This window comes from Dendronephthya gigantea, unplaced genomic scaffold, assembly GCF_004324835.1.
Source record: "Dendronephthya gigantea isolate DGI-Jeju-01 unplaced genomic scaffold, DenGig_1.0 000033F, whole genome shotgun sequence".
NCBI lineage: Eukaryota > Metazoa > Cnidaria > Anthozoa > Malacalcyonacea > Nephtheidae > Dendronephthya > Dendronephthya gigantea.
In genome coordinates, this window is record NW_021163043.1 from 1,118,323 (window position 1) to 1,141,033 (window position 22,711).

Here is a 22,711-nt window from a genome sequence, read left to right on the forward strand (position 1 = left end):
TCCGCCGTAACTGCAGTGTGAATGCTAAAGGAAAAGACGGACATAACTTTGCAATCGATGAGTACATGGAGACATTTGTTGTGAAGCCAGTGAAGCTATACGGTCGCAAACAAACAACCATTGAAATGCTACAGAAGATATGCATGAACATTGAGCTACTTGAACATGTCAAATCAATCTACCAAAAGAGCTTTGAAATCAACGCAGGAGGGAAATCATCAGTTCCTGACCCAACACCAGATTGGATTAAAGTAGCATGGTTTGCAATACATCATAAATGGCTGACTAACGAAAAAAGAAAGGAAGTTAAACTGTACCCACATGGCCAAAAGAATCTAACGGACCTTTATGCTATTCCAAAAGAATGCTTAAATGTGGAAGAAAGAGGGCATAAGCAAATAAAAACCAATTTCCACGAAATGATATATAGACAATTTCCTACACAAACATTTGCGAATTTCACTGAAAATAACAATACTAACGATTGATCTTCATAAAAAAGAGTATATACATGCAGGTAGGACAATAGGTATAAAGTCCTTTTTTAATGATTATGAAATATATTATAATAATTTGTGAGTTAATAACTAAATAAGTTTCAGCCTGTTTCAAATTTGCCGAACGCATTAGATATAATAGATTGTATATTGTTTTTATTAAATTTGGACACAGCAATAGCGCGACCTTTGAACTATGCCTTACGCATTTTATCAACCTTGAAAAATGTTATCCTGTTTTCATTGTTTAAAATAGCCATGAACTTCGATCCGAGGTCAACATACAAAGCATTTCTTGGATTCACATCATTGGGGATTTCTCTAAGAATGTCTCCCACTATAAGTCTGCGTAACAGGAGTTCTCCTTGCTCTGATGTTTCCATGAAGCAGCCATAACCAGGTAATTCATTGTACTTTTTCTTGATTATTTCTGAGGTTTTCTTACCAGTGATAATGTTTGCAAGCTGTTTAACTGTTAACCTCTTCCCATTAAAATCGTTTTTTAGCTTTTGGATGCAATTACCAACTGATAATGTATGATTAGTAATGTCGAACTCCTGAACGTTACATGGGGTTGTGCAAACGTCACACTGATTATCGCACTTTTGTGAAAGGCTGTCCAAAGTAGTTCACAAGAACATATTTTCTACAAAGATGTTTATTCAGACAATAGTTCATGAAGGCTTGAAAGTTACTAAGTCTTGCACTTAAAGCTTTACTGTCCGTTTTCCATTTTGTAAAAATACGCTGTACATGACATATTTGATCATTTGCACTGAAATACAGTACACATTGGCAAGGTAGGCCATCACGTCCACCACGTCCAATTTGTTGGTAGTAATCTTCCATAGATGCAGGGAGTGAGTAATGAATAACAGCACGTACATTTGGTTTGTCCACCCCCATACCAAAGGCACTTGTGCAACAGAGAACCTGCAGGTCTCCGGTCATCCATTTATCCTGGAGTGACGAACGCAACTGCCTAGACATTGAACCATGATATGCCTTTGACAAAACCCCGTACGACTCCAGTTTCGCCGATAGTTCTTCACAATTAGTGCGAGATGAGCAATACACGAGTGAACATGGTAGTGGTTTAACTATATCAACAATATAGGCTACTGTTTTGGATGACTTATTCTGGATCAAGTATGACAGGTTAGGTCGATGAAAATCAGATGTAATTAGTTCTACGTTTTTCAATTCAAGAACAGTTAACACTTCACAAATAACTTTAGCTGTTGCTGTGGCAGTTAGCATTAAAACTGGTGTTTTGGGGTAGTAAATACCAAGTGATTTAAGGTCTAGGTAAGATGGCCTAAAATCATGACCCCATTGGCTAACACAATGAGCTTCATCAATCACAAACTGCTGAATGGCTCCAACTGAATATAAAGAAAGTAGAATATGATGTAGCATTTTATCACTTGCAAGTAATTCAGGTGTAGTATACAACACTTTAAATGGGCATTGTAACTGTTTGAGACCAGAATATACTTTCTGCCTTTCTGTATTTGTCATTTCCCCCAAGATAAAAGCTGAGTTGATACTGAGGGAAATACATCTAGAAATTTGATCTTCAATAAGTGATCTGAGTGGTGAAATAATAACTGATATACCAGGTAGTGCCATGGCTATCAAGAGATATATTAAAGATTTCCCAGCTCCAGTTGGCATCACAACAAATGTGTTCTTTTTGCTAAGCAAGAATTAATAGCTTGCTGTTGTTTCATTTGAAAGGATGAATATCCAAAGACTGCTTTCATAAGAGGAAGTAACTGTTCTGCCTCTTTGACAGGCATTGTAAGTTGTTTAAGAACTGTTTCTATATTTGCCATACACGACTCTGAGCTGATACATACTGATGAAAACCGGTCATTTTGACAGTCAACATCGGCACTTTTTTCCCTAGGTAAGTCAACATCACTGTTTGTAGCAATATCTGAGAGTCCTATGTTGCTTTCAAACCAGTCTAGGCTAATAGTTGTTCTTTTTGTTTGTATTTTAGGGAGATCTTTATGACGTTGCTCATCAAATTCTTTCCAAACTTCATAAACTACGGTCTCACTGGGACCTTTGACAGTAACTTCTTTATATGGTTTTTCAGAAAATGGTTTCAATTTCCCTTGTTCTAATAATATGCATGCAACTTTCAATGCAGCTAGTTCTGTGTTTGTAGCCTTAAGTTGAAAATCTTGTCCAATGAATTCAAATAGTAGATTTGACCATCAACCTTTATAATACAATTAATATATAATTAAATATACAATTAAATATATATATATATATATATATATATATATACATACATATATATATTATAAGTACATGTAGATTATATTTATAAATAATTGTAATTGAGTAATTTGAAATACAAATGCAGGGGTGGAAAAAGTATTTGACCATTGGTCCCAGTTGCCAGGAAATATTTCCAAGATACTGTAATTAAAGCAATTTGATTAAATTTGAACTAGAGAATGATGTAACATTTATGTGGCAAATACATTTTCAGCCAATTTGAAACACCAGATTTTTTGGGTGCTCTGATTTTTTGGGTCCTTCTGGGTAGTACCCATTTTCTTTCCATCTGTAAATTTACCTTATAAAATCATCCCATGTTGTGAGTTATTAGTTTTATCTTATAATATAAACAGCTAATCCAATTAATTAAGATTGTCCTACCAAAACATTGAACGTGAAATTATTAGCATGCAAGGCAAATATGCGCTATATGAGATAAATAAGCCTTTAAACTCAGACAATTTCAAAAAAATTTTTAGTTGCAAGGCTTGGATATACATCTTATGAATAAGCAATATTCCATTGCATGCTTAATTAAACATTAGTTTAATTAATGACATTGTAAAATTCTTATAGCTCTCTTCCTTAAGATATTCATTTTAGTTTGATATGCAAATATCATCAAATATAATCAAATTAAATGTTCAATGTAAAGTGGACATGTTTTTGATCACGTAAAAAGTTGATACTACATGATAGTATATACTTATAATCTTTTATATTTGACAGCTGTCATTATTTTTTTTGTCCCTCCAAACAATACCAGAACGCACTGTAAAATGTTATGGGAGAAAGCTAATTATAGAGTCCAGCCCCGACCATAAAGGATTTAATTTGTTTAAGAATTATTATAAATTAATATATAAACTATCAGCATACCTATATTTCATAAACAATTTCTTGCCTTTATAGGCATATTCCCAAATACGGACAAAACAGCATTAAAAGCAAATCAATTTTTCTAGACAAAATTTTCAGATTCATCTTTTTTATATTATAAGTATTAATACATGAAAATCTGATATCATAATACTCACTATTTCAGAACTTGAAATCATAATTTTTTCAAGCATTCTATTTCCGCGCCTTCTCCATCGTTCCTCTATTGCATCTTGCAAACTGCATTGTTCCCCTTCATGAGCAACTGCATAGTGTTGTTCTAGTTTTTTGTACCACTTACTCGAATTGGAACAAGCAGAATGAGGACACGGAAACAACGTGTACTCTTTACTCTCTTGATAGATATTTGCATCCGCCATACTGGTTTTGAAATCTACTAGGCTTTCCCCGGCATCAATATCTGTGACGTCATCAAACGAATTTTGCTCCGTGCCGTGGAAAAGCCTAGTGTCTAGGCTGTGTGAATGTGAGATGTTTATAGGTAATAATAGTGAGCTTAAGCAAGTGACGTTTTTGACAACACGTACGTTGACCGGAAGTAAAGTTTTTATTTTTCACCAATCACAATTCTTGACCCAGTCTTTTGGCGTTACTCATGCCGTTTGTGATGTCAAAAACGTCACTTGCTTAAGCTCACTATTATATACGGCTAATTCAATCACGGTTGCCCTTTCAAAACCTAGCTTACGTTAAATCTCAGCGGCGTAGCCAGCTCGACAATTTAGTCATGCTATGCCAGCCTAGACACTAGGCTTTTCCACGGCACGGAGCAAAATTCGTTTGATGACGTCACAGATATTGATGCCGGGGAAAGCCTAGTAGATTTCAAAACCAGTATGGCGGATGCAAATATCTATCAAGAGAGTAAAGAGTACACGTTGTTTCCGTGTCCTCATTCTGCTTGTTCCAATTCGAGTAAGTGGTACAAAAAACTAGAACAACACTATGCAGTTGCTCATGAAGGGGAACAATGCAGTTTGCAAGATGCAATAGAGGAACGATGGAGAAGGCGCGGAAATAGAATGCTCGAAAAAATTATGATTTCAAGTTCTGAAATAGTGAGTATTATGATATCAGATTTTCATGTATTAATACTTATAATATAAAAAAGATGAATCTGAAAATTTTGTCTAGAAAAATTGATTTGCTTTTAATGCTGTTTTGTCCGTATTTGGGAATATGCCTATAAAGGCAAGAAATTGTTTATGAAATATAGGTATGCTGATAGTTTATAATATTATAATTTATAATAATTCTTAAACAAATTAAATCCTTTATGGTCGGGGCTGGACTCCTATAATTAGCTTTCTCCCATAACATTTTACAGTGCGTTCTGGTATTGTTTGGAGGGACAAAAAAAATAATGACAGCTGTCAAATATAAAAGATTATAAGTATATACTATCATGTAGTATCAACTTTTTACGTGATCAAAAACATGTCCACTTTACATTGAACATTTAATTTGATTATATTTGATGATATTTGCATATCAAACTAAAATGAATATCTTAAGGAAGAGAGCTATAAGAATTTTACAATGTCATTAATTAAACTAATGTTTAATTAAGCATGCAATGGAATATTGCTTATTCATAAGATGTATATCCAAGCCTTGCAACTAAAAATTTTTTTGAAATTGTCTGAGTTTAAAGGCTTATTTATCTCATATAGCGCATATTTGCCTTGCATGCTAATAATTTCACGTTCAATGTTTTGGTAGGACAATCTTAATTAATTGGATTAGCTGTTTATTTATAAGATAAAACTAATAACTCACAACATGGGATGATTTTATAAGGTAAATTTACAGATGGAAAGAAAATGGGTACTACCCAGAAGGACCCAAAAAATCAGAGCACCCAAAAAATCTGGTGTTTCAAATTGGCTGAAAATGTATTTGCCACATAAATGTTACATCATTCTCTAGTTCCAAATTTAATCAAATTGCTTTAATTACAGTATCTTGGAAATATTTCCTGGCAACTGGGACCAATGGTCAAATACTTTTTCCACCCCTGCATTTGTATTTCAAATTACTCAATTACAATTATTTATAAATATAATCTACATGTACTTATAATATATATATGTATGTATATATATATATATATATATATATATTTAATTGTATATTTAATTATATATTAATTGTATTATAAAGGTTGATGGTCAAATCTACTATTTGAATTCATGTGGACAAGATTTTCAACTTAAGGCTACAAACACAGAACTAGCTGCATTGAAAGTTGCATGCATATTATTAGAACAAGGGAAATTGAAACCATTTTCTGAAAAACCATATAAAGAAGTTACTGTCAAAGGTCCCAGTGAGACCGTAGTTTATGAAGTTTGGAAAGAATTTGATGAGCAACGTCATAAAGATCTCCCTAAAATACAAACAAAAAGAACAACTATTAGCCTAGACTGGTTTGAAAGCAACATAGGACTCTCAGATATTGCTACAAACAGTGATGTTGACTTACCTAGGGAAAAAAGTGCCGATGTTGACTGTCAAAATGACCGGTTTTCATCAGTATGTATCAGCTCAGAGTCGTGTATGGCAAATATAGAAACAGTTCTTAAACAACTTACAATGCCTGTCAAAGAGGCAGAACAGTTACTTCCTCTTATGAAAGCAGTCTTTGGATATTCATCCTTTCAAATGAAACAACAGCAAGCTATTAATTCTTGCTTAGCAAAAAAGAACACATTTGTTGTGATGCCAACTGGAGCTGGGAAATCTTTAATATATCTCTTGATAGCCATGGCACTACCTGGTATATCAGTTATTATTTCACCACTCAGATCACTTATTGAAGATCAAATTTCTAGATGTATTTCCCTCAGTATCAACTCAGCTTTTATCTTGGGGGAAATGACAAATACAGAAAGGCAGAAAGTATATTCTGGTCTCAAACAGTTACAATGCCCATTTAAAGTGTTGTACTACACCTGAATTACTTGCAAGTGATAAAATGCTACATCATATTCTACTTTCTTTATATTCAGTTGGAGCCATTCAGCAGTTTGTGATTGATGAAGCTCATTGTGTTAGCCAATGGGGTCATGATTTTAGGCCATCTTACCTAGACCTTAAATCACTTGGTATTTACTACCCCAAAACACCAGTTTTAATGCTAACTGCCACAGCAACAGCTAAAGTTATTTGTGAAGTGTTAACTGTTCTTGAATTGAAAAACGTAGAACTAATTACATCTGATTTTCATCGACCTAACCTGTCATACTTGATCCAGAATAAGTCATCCAAAACAGTAGCCTATATTGTTGATATAGTTAAACCACTACCATGTTCACTCGTGTATTGCTCATCTCGCACTAATTGTGAAGAACTATCGGCGAAACTGGAGTCGTACGGGGTTTTGTCAAGGCATATCATGGTTCAATGTCTAGGCAGTTGCGTTCGTCACTCCAGGATAAATGGATGACCGGAGACCTGCAGGTTCTCTGTTGCACAAGTGCCTTTGGTATGGGGGTGGACAAACCAAATGTACGTGCTGTTATTCATTACTCACTCCCTGCATCTATGGAAGATTACTACCAACAAATTGGACGTGGTGGACGTGATGGCCTACCTTGCCAATGTGTACTGTATTTCAGTGCAAATGATCAATATGTCATGTACAGCGTATTTTTACAAAATGGAAAACGGACAGTAAAGCTTTAAGTGCAAGACTTAGTAACTTTCAAGCCTTCATGAACTATTGTCTGAATAAACATCTTTGTAGAAAATATGTTCTTGTGAACTACTTTGGACAGAGCCTTTCACAAAAGTGCGATAATCAGTGTGACGTTTGCACAACCCCATGTAACGTTCAGGAGTTCGACATTACTAATCATACATTATCAGTTGGTAATTGCATCCAAAAGCTAAAAAACGATTTTAATGGGAAGAGGTTAACAGTTAAACAGCTTGCAAACATTATCACTGGTAAGAAAACCTCAGAAATAATCAAGAAAAAGTACAATGAATTACCTGGTTATGGCTGCTTCATGGAAACAGAGCAAGGAGAACTCCTGTTACGCAGACTTATAGTGGGAGACATTCTTAGAGAAATCCCCAATGATGTGAATCCAAGAAATGCTTTGTATGTTGACCTCGGATCGAAGTTCATGGCTATTTTAAACAATGAAAACAGGATAACATTTTTCAAGGTTGATAAAATGCGTAAGGCATAGTTCAAAGGTCGCGCTATTGCTGTGTCCAAATTTAATAAAACAATATACAATCTATTATATCTAATGCGTTCGGCAAATTTGAAACAGGCTGAAACTTATTTAGTTATTAACTCACAAATTATAATATATTTCATAATCATTAAAAAGGACTTTATACCTATTGTCCTACCTGCATGTATATACTCTTTTTTATGAAGATCAATCGTTAGTATTGTTATTTCAGTGAAATTCGCAATGTTTGTGTAGGAAATTGTCTATATATCATTTCGTGGAAATTGGTTTTTATTTGCTTATGCCCTCTTTCTTCCATCATTTAAGCATTTCTTTGAATAGCATAAAGGTCCGTTAGATTCTTTTGGCCATGTGGGTACAGTTTAACTTCCTTTCTTTTTTCGTTAGTCAGCCATTTATGATGTATTCAAACCATGCTACTTTAATCCAATCTGGTGTTGGGTCAGGAACTGATGATTTCCCTCCTGCGTTGATTTCAAAGCTCTTTTGGTAGATTGATTTGACATGTTCAAGTAGCTCAATGTTCATGCATATCTTCTGTAGCATTTCAATGGTTGTTTGTTTGCGACCGTATAGCTTCACTGGCTTCACAACAAATGTCTCCATGTACTCATCGATTGCAAAGTTATGTCCGTCTTTTCCTTTAGCATTCACACTGCAGTTACGGCGGAACATTTCTCGGTACGCTAAGGGCCAAAGTGATGTGAAATTTACTACATGCACTAAACTTTCAGTTTTGTAGTTCTTTTTGTTGAATGCTGCAAAATAGGTGTTAACTCTATCCAACAAGCCTCCCTTGCTTTTCCATTATTCATTCTGACTGCTTGGTGTAGTTTGAACAAGAGAGGTCCAAATTTAGTTAGAAACAAATAAAAATATTCAAACGTGCTGTCAGCTGTTCTGTTATAATCGAACCAATCTTTGAGGCACTTCAGCATAAACCTGCTGTAGTCCTCGTTTTTTTTCGTGTACTCTTCAAGTACAGATGCCGGTGGAAAGAAACCCGATGATTGAAATTCCTTAACACAGGCTATCATAACTCCCCAATAGAAATCGTTAATAGTGTTGTAGTTTCTTTGAAAATTGCCGTGATTAAAAATGTCCTCAAAAGATTTTGGTGTTACTTTTACCCTGTTTAAAACTTGCTTTGCGACATGGTAAAATCCACCAGGTCCCATTATTCTTGCTATGCACTGCATAATATATCCTTGTGTGTGGAAATCACCCGGTGCCTCTTTAAAAGAGCCAAATTCATCAGGGGACCGGTTTCTTACTCCTCTAATAGTCATGGTAGTTTTAACATCTCCAACAGTTATAACGTGGTCTCTTAAGGAACGTTGCGCTGTTGTTGTATCTTCCGCCATTGAGGGAGTGTCAGTTTGCTCTAAAAGTTGTTCAGAACTGTCAACACGTTCTTCAAGTAATTCAAAAATTGAGTTCATTTTGTCATTCTTTTCTTTAATTTGATTAGTTAAGAGATTGTAAATTGTTTCGTCTTCTATTGATTCAGCAAACTGTAGTGGTGATGGTATGTTTCCAGAAAATGTGCCGTCACATCTTGCACCATATCTATATCATGTGCAAAAAAATGTAATTAACGTATTAGTAAATTCAAAGGTATTCACGCATTAGTAAATTCAAAGGTAAAATGGTCTCGTTTTCATGTTATTTCCTTATATTTTGTGAAAAAATGCAGCTAATAAAAAGCTTGTACTTAGCCTGACGATTGAAGATAAACATTTGTGCCTGAAATAATGGGATATAACTTTCCTGTACTCCATGAATGATATAAACGGGAAATATGAAAGCGAAGTCGTTGGCCAAAATTGTATCAACGGTAAGGTTTAATTAACAATATACCCCGTACTTCTTTTTTACGTTGACGAAAACGGATGCGCAATTTTGTTATCTATATGCATGCTAATCCACAATTTTATATATAGGTTAATTACAAAAATACATTTGGTAAAACAAGTTTCGATCGTCTTAATAGGTTAATTACAAAGTTGAACTTGTCTCGGACGTCCACCTCAAGCATTATGGCAATATGTTCAAGACTTCAAGTCACTTACCTGATTAATATCTTGACCAAATTGACATCGTTGTTATTTATTGCAATCATTAAGGGGGTTATTCCGCATCCTTCTGGATTGTTAACTGGAGCTCCAGCAAGTAGGAGAGCTTCTACCAGCTTTTCATTGCCATTACCGACAGCCATGTGAAGAAGGTTGCATTCATATGCATCTACTAATCCTATCCACTGTGAATCATGCAGCTTAATTGCAGAGTATGCATTTTGGAGATTCTTATCTTTAACTAATAACTCCATTTCCTTCAACAGATTTGACATGTGGCATGAAATTTGTTTCATTTTTGTTTTGAAAGTTGATGCTGAATTTTCGGATTGTGCATTGCACAGATTATCTTGGGGGTCATCACTGTCGCTATCCTCAGCATGAAGAAAAGATCGACGCGACTCAAATTGTTTTTTCAATAATATCATGTCCTTCTGGTGTTGCTCCATTTCTTTGTAGAAAATATATCTTTCCCTTGCTGCTTTAATATCAAATTTTTTTTGTTCTTTATTAAATACGATGTATTCTACATTCTTCGAGCTTTCAATGTTCAAATCTTTAGCAAATTCTTTTAGAACATTAGCAGTACCACATGTTTGTACCTCATCTTCCAAAGATAAAGGCAATATCATGACTTTTGTCTTAATACTTGAATTTTCAGGATATTCCGGTTTTACACTTGGCACAGATATTTTAATATCACTTTTACCTTTATATTGCTCTTCCTTAAGATAGTCCATTATATTTTTTTCGCACATGCTTAAAAGTTGTGCCTTGCTTCGATTTATTGTTAGGCCTAATTTTAAACCTTCAAGTAGTATTCTGTCGGTACCTTCACTGTGTATGTCGAACAATTCTTTGTGGTTCTCTATAATAGAAAAAATATATTAGATACCATATATTCTATGAATGTATAGACAACCCTGGTTTAGAAATATATTTAACAAATATTCAGGACCTTCTTTAAGTGCGCACCCTTTCAATAATTACGTCATAGATACGTTTTTTGCCTAGATGTCTAATGTTATCAAAAGTAAAAAAGACAAGGTGATTGGCTCATGATTAATGACAGTAAGTTCCCTAGGCCAAATGACATAATTATGGAAAGGGTGTATTCATTATTCCAGGCATAACAGTAGTGAAACCAAGTAAAAATGTCTAATAATAATAATAATAATAATAATAATAATAATAATAATATAATAATAATAATAATAATAATAATAATAATAATAATATAATAATAATAATATAATAATAACAAATACATTCATACAGATAGGTACAAAAAAATTACAAATTTCCTTAATTACCAAGTATAAGAACATCTTCAACTTTGATATCTTTAAGCTCTTTCTGTGGTTCCGAACCAGTTTTGCTATTGTTAAATAAATGCTTAACATCATCAATTTGAGGTTTAATAACTATTTTCCCTGTGAAATTCCACATTATTGGAACCATTCTTCGTTTAAGTCTTGTGTGGCGAGCTCTGCCTTTGTGGATATTGATATTGTCATATGCAAGAATGACTGGACAGTTGTCAGGAAATGATGCGGCAACTATACCTCTGTATTTTTCTTTTCTTTTGTCCAGAAATTTGAGACTGCAAAAGGACAGTATGAGCAAGATATGATTGATGTTTTTATATTCATGTACTAAATATAATTTCTTTGAAAAATATTTGAAATGGTACATTAACTTGTTGATGTGTGCCCTTCGTGTGCCATGCTTTATTATTACTTTATACTCTGCCTTATATATCTGCCTTATATATTACCATATATTACCTTATACTCTGCTCATCAAGAAGATATTATACATGTAGCATGTAATCACTCATCAATGCACATGTAGCCTATTCTGATATTATTAACAAGACAATGGGAATTGAAATAGCAATGAATATATAATGTAGAGAAAATAATTGCCAGACAGATTCAGTTTCATTATTATATATGTAGACTAATTCATATAATTTCATTAATCAGAAGATTTATATAACAGACTGAGTAAGCAAGACTTGATAGTGGTTTGGATATACATCTATGAGAAATAATTAAACTTGACCATGAATTTACAACTACAAGGCAAATAGATTATACTTACTAAAAGTCATAGCCTTTGCATAAACCAAAAGGCTCTAAAGCCTGTAATACAACTTTCCCAGCTCCATGAGAAATTAGCATAAGTCCAAACAGTGTTGAAAACCCAGTTGTAGTTCTTTGGCTTTTAATGTCATCCAATGCAAGTACCATTTGAAGGGCAGTCTTGAATTTGTAGGAAACAGTCTTTTTAGATTTGTTATACTTTGACCACTTGCCAATTGCTATAGTATCAATGATCTCAGTGAGCAATGGACAATGCTCTTGCACTTTGTTAGCTAAACTATCAAATGTGGTTTCTCCAAATATAAGGTCTAAATCTTCACTTTCTGACACATCTAAAATGCCAACATTACATATCTTTTGAAATTCCAAAAGTTCAATTTCCAGTGCTTGCTTGTTAAATTTTGAATGGTCTTGATCATTTTTGGAACTAAATGTATCCTCACCGATTTGTTCAGTCAAACCATATGGAGAACAGTTTTCATCCGTATTAGCTGTTTTGTCACTTTCAGAAAACAATTTTCGTTTGGTAGAAGCCTCCTCTTTGGTAGAAAACTTTAATTTCTGTTTCAGAGCATCATTTTCTTGAATGAGAGGTGTAACATTGTCCAAAATAGATTGTTGAATAGTAGTTAGTATATCAGAAGTCAAATTTGGTTGCAACTGGGTAAGAGAAGAATGAATATTATGCCATAATTTATCACCAACAACTGGTTTTAAAATTCTGGAAATATTCACAAACACAGTTCTAAATTTAGTTAAGGAATAAAAGTACATAACTTGCTTATAATTATACAGTACCAGTACTTTATAAATATATGTTAATAACAGATATGTAAATAGGATACATTCGCTTTCTATTGTCACATCCATCCTTTTGGTTGCCAACACGGATTGTATCCTTTTCAATTTTGCCAAGTGCTTGCACAGCTTCAAATGTTTGTGCCTTAGTAAGCTTATACCCAACTGCTTGCTCAAGTTTTGGCTGCACTTCTGGCTGAGGAATAAAATGGCCAACTTGATAAACAAAATTTTTCTTAACTGCAGCAGCTAGTCCAACTACAAAATATAAGAAACATAATTAGAGTTAATGAGCAGGTAAACACATTTAACAATCACTACAAACTGCCTCAACAATAAACAGTGACCAAGTAAAGTAATGAGAGACTATGATGTACAGTTAAAATATATCATCACAGCAAAATGTATTTATTCTGAACATACAAATGTTGTGCAGTATCGTCGTGATGGAACATATTGCAAACAACACTTCTATGCTTCCCAATACAACATAGAATATACAAGCTTAAAGTTTTGAACTAAGTGTACATATTATATGAAATTTTAAACGAGTTTTTATATAAAAGCTATTGGCAGTGTTGTCCCTAGCTAGCCTTGTTCACGTTGTGCATTAATAGCTACTTATGTAGAGCTATTCTACACAGAATGTCACAAGATAATACATAAACAACTTGTGTACTTTAATTAAGATACTTAAAGCAACCAGTAAATTGTAAGCATGGCCATAAAAGGGTGTATAACAATCCATGTACATGTACCTGAAGATTTCTGAATTCTTTTTTTCGATTTTCTGTAGCCGGGACTTGGAGTAAATCTTGGACCTTGCCTCTTTCGGCCTTTTATTGAAATAGGGCTGCTTGGAACAACTGACTCTGGTTTTCCTTCATTGTCTGGACAAACATAAATCCGAATAAAACGAAATTATATCAAAATATGCACTGGTGAAACCTAACACCGTTCAAGTGTTAACTTCCGTATAATTTATATCAACAATAGTATGACATCAATATTCAAATTTTTGCATATTTAAATAATGTAAAGGAGTCTGAGTAACGATTTAACTGTTATAAAATTGAATTTTCTAAACTTACCTTGCACATTATCCAATAGTTCGGCCATTTTGCAATCAGGGCAGTTTCAGGGCAGATGTTGGGAAATCTACTAGGCCTTCTATTTTTCGTTTTTCCTCCCCCTCCCCCCCCAGGTCCCCTTGTCCTCGTCCCCAGTCTCCTGAATAAAACTCTGGGAGAAAATATGAAGGCCTGGTGTCTAGGCTGCATCAGACCATCGTTTGTCATACGGAAAAAACTACTTTTGATTTGAATAAACTTCTACACTAATTTCTGACTGTCGTAGCAACTGACTTTGGTGAATTGCTACATAAATACTGCCGGTGAAAAGATCGTATTCTATAGGTAAGTCTGTGTAAGGTTGCATTTATCTGATAATGATAGTTTTAAAAGTGGGCAAGAAAGTAAATAATCTCGAGTCTGTTGGGAGCGCGCAGCATAATGCTTCATGCCCTTACAAAAATGTTCTATAGAATATTCCATTAAAATTCTCTATTGAATATCCTATAGAATATTCTAAGGGATTTTGGAACCTATTCTATGGAACGTTCTACAACATGTTCTATAGCACCTTTAATAGAATATTCTATAACATATGCCATGTTTTATAGAATATTCAATAGAATATCCTTCAGAACATTCATTAGAATGTTCTATAGAATACTGGTATTCTATGGAACATTCTAACACATATTCTATGACATCCAATATGAAATGTTCCATAAAATATTTTCAATCTATGGAATATTCCATTAATGATCCTATTGAATATGTGATAAAATGTTCCATAGAATATGTATTCTATAGTATATTTTATAGGATAATCTATTAAATATGCTATTGGATGATAAATGGTATATTCAACATTCGTCCATGTTTCGACTTTGAAATATATCACTTTATAACAACATAATCAAAACTTCTTTCTGCCAAGAGTGAGATATACAAACAAATAAAATATTCCCAAATATATGTAACAAATTTATTTACTTAAAGTTCAATTGATGCAAAGATTTAATGAAAATGCCTTGCTTAAATTACATATAAATAAATCTAGAGATTAAAGAAATTGAAATACATATATTATACAACAAAGAATAAAAAACAAGTCCTATAAGTGTCCATATAACTTTAATCTGCATGTAGAACTCTAGTTCTGGTAATTAAGTCTGTCAAATAACCATTTTGTTTCGTGGATAAAACAACTGCAGCCGGTTGTTTGAAGGCTGTTTAGCTTAAATTGTAGTTAAGTAAAATTATATACATTTCACACATTTTGAGGAGGATTCAATTGAAATATTATGCACTAAGTAATTGAAAACAATATGGTGTCACTCAAATTGAAATATTTTAGCTTGGTTTTTTATGAATGTATAAATTTATTTAATATTTTCTAGATAAAATTATTACCATACTGCAGTTTTCCCACCAAATAAAATGACAGTGTGCAAGAAAATAGCAAAAATATAACTAGGCTATTATACTAAATATATTTACATGTACAGAACATGTAAATAGTAGAAAATGGAATGTCATATAGTTACTGATGTCCAGATGCTTTCAACTTGGTTTTCTCAACTTGCACAATATTATTAATTTTTGGTGCCATAACTTGTCATATGTCAGCCTCTTTTCCCTCAAACCTTTTTGCACCATACTTTAGACACAGCTAGAAAAGGTAAAACTCATCAATAACTGAACCAAGATATGTATATAAGATATATTAACTTAGACCAGACATAATTACTAACAATTATACTGCTTACCATATATACTCTTAACTTTCTCTGGCTCTGGTTTTGCATCCTTTTCTTTGAATTAAGCTAGGCATTTGAAGCCTTTCCAGTGATGGAATGAGAGCAAAGTTGTTCTTGCATCGATGGCACTGCATAAACAAAACCTTTCACATTTAATATTGCTTTAATAGAGCTCCATTTTGACCTTTGGTTAGTGTGATGCTTGGACAAAAGGAAATCTGTAAATTTTAACAGTAAACACACAATTAAACACTTGAGACCTAGCTTATATTTAATTCAATTTTAGTGATATATAAAATTTATCTAGAGCTAGTGCAAATGTCTTGACAGAAATAATTTTTAGTTGGAATGGCTCTATTTATAGTGGTATAAATAAAAGGTGTAAATAAAATGTTCAAATAAAAAGTTTAATCTAAAGGTGAATAAAAATTTATGAGATTAATTATAATGGTATACAGAACATATGTTGCCTATACAAACATATAGCATTTATAATATAGCATATATAAAACACACTCACCACTGAATTCCAATACTTTAGCTACACATGTTGTTGTATAGATGGGTGAATGAACTTTTGATTATTTTCTTAACTTTAGAAATTTCTCATCGCCATGGCCTTTCTTTCTCACGATCCTAGTCACCTTTCAGGCATTCACAAAATTATCCATATCTTCTGATTCTTCTCGCATAATACAGCGCGTTTCACCACCGTCCTATGATTCCTCTTTGACAAATTCAAAGAATGCGTATTTTATGTTAAAATACGAAAGAAAAACGCACTAAATTCTACCAGCATCAGTTATAAAACGTTGAATCAACGGATGACAAACTACATACAAAGACGCGCTCAAAATTTGAAAATAATGCGTGGCGGTTAAACAAGTCCCACATAACCTTGCGGCCTTGTTTGGGCAAAACGCCCGCCATCTAACCTGCGAACAGGCATATTATGAAACAGATATCTACGGTGGCCCATAAGGGACACCGCTTCACACTAAAAAGCGTGCGCGATTTCTACATAAAAGTTGCGCCTGCTCCGTAGAAATAGGCCTTCTCCGTAGAAATAGGCCTTCTCCGTAAAAAAATAGGCTTTCTCTCCGTAGAAGTGGACCTTCTCCGTAGAAATAGGCCTTCTCCGTAGAGATAGGCCTTCTCCGTAGAAGTGAACCTTCTCCGTAGAAATAGGCCTTCTCCGTAGAAGTGAACCTTCTCCGTAGAAATAGGCCTTCTCCGTAGAAGTGAACCTTCTCCGTAGAAATAGGCCTTCTCCGTAGAAGTAGGCCTTCTCCGTAGAAATAGGCCTTCTCCGTAGAAGTGAACCTTCTCCGTAGAAATAGGCCTTCTCCGTAGAAATAGGCCTTCTCCGTAGAAATAGGCCTTCTCCGTAGAAAAATAGGCTTCTCCGTAGAAATAGGCCTTATTTCAAATTTCCATACCATTCATATTTTTAGCACTATATATCGGGTTAAATTAAACGAAATTATAGTGGTGTACTGATAGTGTAGTGGTCAAACTCCCAAATTGAACATCTACAATACCTTTTGGTTAGAAAAAATAAGGTAATAAGGGGTTTGGGTTTATTTTTCAGTGTAATTTGTCTTTAAAAATAATAAGAATGGTTCGAGCGTTTGGTTGATGGAAAATAGTGCTACCTCTCTCTCCGCCCGTGATGTAACGCATCCCCCCGTTTTTAATCGTTTCTGTCTTTCGTTTAATCGTTATTCTTCGTGAAACTGGTCGAAATTTTGTAATTGTATCTAAAACTACAGCCTTGAGAATGGCAAGATTTTGTCAAGATTGTGGGACGAGATATGCAAATGACCAGGCGAATTTTTGTCATAACTGCGGAGCAGAATTTCCAGGCAAGTAAATGCAATTATTGTAACATCAATACGTTACTTAGATATATATTATATGTGTATCAATTTATTTGTTTATTGTAGAAATACTTGACAGCAATGATGAACAAAGAAACTACATTGAGTACTATTTTCATCTGGGATATAAATATGAAGATATTGTCAATTTACTTGATATATATCATGGTATTTCTATCTCTGTCCGTACTTTGAAAAGGAGACTAGTGAAGTTTGATCTAAAGAAAAAGAATGTCAACTTTAATGAGCAAGAGCTGCGAAATATTATTCAGAAAGAAATAGAAGGGGTGGGTCAACTTGCAGGGTACAGAAAGATTTGGCACGTTCTTCGAATTAATCATCATATACATGCACCCAGAAAACTTGTTGCCCAAATTGTCCATGACCTAGATCCCCAAGCTAGCAAGGAAAGAAAAGGGCGTAGGTTGAAAAGAAGAAAATACATGTCATATGGCCCTAATCATTGCTGGCATATTGATGGTATTGTCTTGAATTTAATTATCTTTACTTGTTCATGTTCTTGTGTGTCATGATGCATGCATGCTGAAAATGTTAGATAATCAAAGCAAGTAAATTCCTGTTAATGATTTTTTCCAATGTAGGTTATGATAAGATTAAACCATTTGGTTTTCCTATCCATGCAGCCATTGATGGCTTTAGCAGGAAGGTGTTATGGTTGGAGGTCTGCAGATCAAACAACTCTCCAACAGAGCCAACGAAACTGTATTTGGATTGTGTCAGTGAGCACAGAGGATGTCCATTATTAACCCGTACAGACTATGGAACAGAAAATGGACATATTGCTGCTATCCAGTGTTACTTTCAATCAGATGAGGAGGCCCATAAATATGGGACATCTACCAGAAATCAAAGAATAGAAAACTGGTGGTCCCATTTCAGGAAATCATGTGCTGGCTGGTGGATCAACTTTTTCAAGGATTTGCAAGATAATGGGACATTTGACCTTGAAAGAACTTTACACAGGGAGTGTCTATGGTTTTGTTTCCAAGGGGTTATACAAGCATCATTAGATAAGATGAAAGAATACTGGAACACTCACTATATAAGACCATCACGCCACGAAACTATTCCAGGAGTTCCTGATATTTTATTTTATTTGCCTGAACGTTCAGGAGGCATGGACTGTCTTGTTCCAGTAAGTAATGATAAAATTGTTGAAATGAAGCTACAACACAATGAAGAAGCTGATGAAGAAAATACTTACCATGAATACTTTCAATATGTTATGGACTTAGAAGGTATTGAATATCCTGACAGTCCACATGAGGCCATTATGTTGTTTACATACTTAACTGAACAAGCTGGAAATGATGTATTTCCGGATGTTGAAAACTAACATTTACTGATTCACATTATGCACCACTAGCTGGCTTGATAAAATAAAAGACTTGAATATTCATATAAAATTTTAATGTAAAAAAAACATATATGAATGAATGTTTGATCACAGGCCTTTGCTATGAGTGGTTCAACAACAAGATTTGCTGTTAATTTCTATTGTAAATTAAAGTCAGATGGGAATTTTTTTTGCTTGAGATTTAGTATTAAAAAAAGCTACTTTTATAGACAAAAACAAGTTAAAAATTGGTCCATGTAGCTTATACAAGCAAGGTTTATCGGTATATATTGCTACCAATGCTATGACAAATGCCTTTGATCAAAATGTTGGAATACCCCTTGAATTAGGTGATGAAAACAAGCATGTGCCTTGGAGAGATTGCACATACTGTATATGTATCATAACAAAAATATGAACACTTTCAATAAAGAAACAGTTTAAAAATGTTTTGAACAATATAGAGTCCTTTTCAGTACTGGCCTTCCATTTCAGATGTCCTGAAAGATGTGATGAAACTTTGTTTTGCATTACAACAAACCAAATCCTTTACCTTCAATAAGTGCTGAATCTATTGACTCTTTAAATTGGATGTAGCTTTCATAATTGTGGACTGGTAGGGTAATGCTGAGATCACATGTTGAGGCAGTCGGCCTACACTTACACCTCTCCATACAACCATGCTTAAATTTGACTGATATACGCTTTGGCAGTCCTAAAGGTGGTATCTTCTCACATCCTGTAATGAACTTGTGTAATTCACCTAGTGTGATTAAACCATTGGTTTCTAAAAGAAGAGGATTTATTACAAGATTTAAACATATTGAAAGTCGGAACCAATTGCTTATCACACCGAAAAATATTGGTAGTGTTGGGTCGTGTTGTACAGCTTGTGGCTTTACCTTGTTCTTCCAAACCATCAGTATCCTGCACGAAATCACAGAAAAATTTGTGGACATCAACTTCTTTATCTTTGCGATTGCTGCCATCTTCACTAAATACTGCATAAATTCCATCTAAGAATTGATCAGTAGTAGGCATATAGTATTTGGAATGTTTTGCAACAAATAATGCTTCCATTATCAGTCTATTTTCCCTCAAAGCATCCATCACCCCAAAGGAACTCAATCCAGCAGCAAGCTGATCTAACATGGGTAAATATCTTGAGAAATCATACATAACGATTGGTCTAAAAAAAAGCAGAAACTAAACGAATATCCTTTATTTTTTGATGAAAGAAAAATAGTAATATCAAAGAAATGGATATCTATTCGTATACATTTTACAGGATACAGCATCATCCACTAATATATGGTCCTACAGCATATTAGGTAAATAGTACAGTAGGTATTGTATATGCAAATATTTTGTAATTTCAATGGCATGAGAAATTCCAAAATATAACCATCTTAAATATGTTGATCATTACTGGGCCAATTGAGTAAAAGACCATAACATGCAGTATTACAGCAAAGGTTCCATTGTTTTTGCCAAAGAGTGTATGCTTACCTTAAAATTTTATCTACAGATTGTAACGATTCTCTTGAAGGCACTCCTCTGTAGCGAATTAGTTGCAAAATATCCATCATGTTTTCTTCCACTAACAACTTTTGCAGGCTCTCGTCGGTTGTGCAATTTTTAATTTTTATATCATTTAAAAGAGTAAAACATTAAAATTAATTCTAAACAAAATGTAATAGAGAGTGTAGCTTAAATAAATTTTACTGCATGAAATTAGTCGTTCCAAGTTGTTACCTGACTTATAGCGTCTATCGATCAGCTTCTTATCTTTTATTTGAGGCACCCACCCATCAGTTGTAATATTTGAAATACCTTCAACCAAATATGCATAAGCTTCCTCTGAAAGAAAACATGGTGCTGGCCCACCTTGCACGATAGAGCCAGCCATCAGTTCACCTGCCAACTTGAATTTGTTGCTGCCAATTACAAAAATGTTCTATAGAATATTCCATTAAAATTCTCTACTGAATATCCTATAGAATATTCTAAGGGATTTTGGAACCTATTCTATGGAACATTCTACAACATGTTCTATAGCACCTTTAATAGAATATTCTATAACATATGCCATGTTTTCTAGAATATTCAATAGAATATCCTTCAGAACATTCATTACAATGTTCTATAGAATACTGGTATTCTATGGAACATTCTAACACATATTCTATGACATCCTATATGAAATGTTCCATAAAATATTTTTAATCTATGGAATATTCCATTAATGATCCTATTGAATATGTGATAAAATGTTCCATAGAATATCTATTCTATAGTATATTTTATAGGATAATCTATTAAATATGCTATTGGATGATAAATGGTATATTCAACATTCATCCATGTTTCGACTTTGAAATATATCACTTTATAACAACATAATCAAAACTTCTTTCTGCCAAGAGTGAGACATACAAACAAATAAAATATTCCTAAATATATGTAACAAATTTATTTACTTAAAGTTCAATTGATGCAAAAGATTTAATGAAAATGCCTTGCTTAAATTACATATATATAAATCTAGAGATTAAAGAAATTGAAATACATATATTATATATATACAACAAAGAATAAAAAACAAGTCCTATAAGTGTCCATATAACTTTAATCTGCATGTAGAACTCTAGTTCTGGTAATTAAGTCTGTCAAATAATCATTTTGTTTCGTGGATAAAACAACTGCAGCCGGTTGTTTGAAGGCTGTTTAGCTTAAATGGTAGTTAAGTAAAATTATATACATTTCACACATTTTGAGGAGGATTCAATTGAAATATTACGCACTAAGTAATTGAAAACAATATGGTGTCACTCAAATTGAAATATTTTAGCTTGGTTTTTTATGAATGTATAAATTTATTCAATATTTTCTAGATAAAATTATTACCATACTGCAGTTTTCCCACCAAATAAAATGACTGTGCAAGAAAATAGCAAAAATATAACTAGGCTATTATACTAAATATATTTACATGTACAGAACATGTAAATAGTAGAAAATGCAATGTCATATAGTTACTGATGTCCAGATCTTTGGTGCCATAACTTGTCATATGTCTGCCTCTTTTCCCTCAAACCTTTTTGCACCATACTTTAAACACAGCTAGAAAAGGTAAAACTCATCAATAACTGAACCAAGATATGTATATAAGATATATTAACTTAGACCAGACATAATTACTAACAATTATACTGCTTACCATATATACTCTTAACTTTCTCTGGCTCTGGTTTTGCATCCTTTTCTTTGAATTAAGCTAGGCATTCGAAGCCTTTCCAGTGATGAAATGAGAGCAAAGTTGTTCTTGCATCCACGGCACTGCATAAACAAAACCTTTCACTTTTAATATTGCTTTAATAGAGCTCCATTTTGACATTGGTTATTGTGATGCTTGGACAAAAGGAAATCTGTAAATTTTAACAGTAAACACACAATTAAACACTTGAGACCTAGCTTATATTTAATTCAATTTTAATGATATATAAAATTTATCTAGAGCTAGTGCAAATGTCTTGACAGAAATAATTTTTAGTTGGAATGGCTCTATTTATAGTGGTATAAATAAAAGGTGTAAATAAAATGTTCAAATAGAAAGTTTAATCTAAAGGTGAATAAAAATTTATGAGATTAATTATAATGGTATACAGAACATATGTTACATGTACAAACATATAGCATTTATAGCATATACAAAACACACTCACCACTGAATTCCAATACTTTAGCTACACATGTT

General features: G+C 33.5%; 2 protein-coding genes across 2 annotated transcripts; both read right to left on the bottom strand.

The window, feature by feature from the left end:
* Positions 1-691: 691 nt before the first annotated feature.
* Positions 692-2,129, bottom strand: LOC114525096 (Bloom syndrome protein homolog). Its single transcript, XM_028546305.1, has 2 exons — positions 1,101-2,129; positions 692-1,003 (listed from the first exon to the last, which is right to left on the bottom strand). The coding sequence occupies exons 1-2, from the start codon at positions 2,127-2,129 to the stop codon at positions 692-694; spliced, it is 1,341 nt and encodes a 446-aa protein (XP_028402106.1).
* Positions 2,130-17,749: 15,620 nt separating this feature from the next.
* LOC114525236 lies at positions 17,750-20,629 on the bottom strand. The gene is made up of 5 exons (XM_028546460.1): positions 20,464-20,629; positions 19,857-20,143; positions 19,508-19,741; positions 18,658-18,783; positions 17,750-17,815 (listed from the first exon to the last, which is right to left on the bottom strand). The coding sequence occupies exons 1-4, from the start codon at positions 20,541-20,543 to the stop codon at positions 18,683-18,685; spliced, it is 702 nt and encodes a 233-aa protein (XP_028402261.1). The 5' UTR covers positions 20,544-20,629; the 3' UTR covers positions 17,750-17,815; positions 18,658-18,682.
* Between the last annotated feature and the right edge of the window lie 2,082 nt (positions 20,630-22,711).

What these genes read in the sequence shown, in the direction of transcription:
- LOC114525236 (XM_028546460.1), bottom strand. Translation starts at nt 20,543, where the DNA reads ATGATGGATATTTTGCAACTAATTCGCTACAGAGGAGTGCCTTCAAGA. An exon ending in TCTGTAGATAAAATTTTAAG is followed by an intron (nt 20,144 to 20,463) that starts GTAAGCATACAC and finishes GCTTTTTTTTAG; the next exon opens with ACCAATCGTTATGTATGATT. An exon ending in TGATGGTTTGGAAGAACAAG is followed by an intron (nt 19,742 to 19,856) that starts GTAAAGCCACAA and finishes CTCTTCTTTTAG; the next exon opens with AAACCAATGGTTTAATCACA.
- LOC114525096 (XM_028546305.1), bottom strand. Translation starts at nt 2,129, where the DNA reads ATGGCACTACCTGGTATATCAGTTATTATTTCACCACTCAGATCACTT. An exon ending in TTGGACAGCCTTTCACAAAA is followed by an intron (nt 1,004 to 1,100) that starts GTGCGATAATCA and finishes TGCATCCAAAAG; the next exon opens with CTAAAAAACGATTTTAATGG.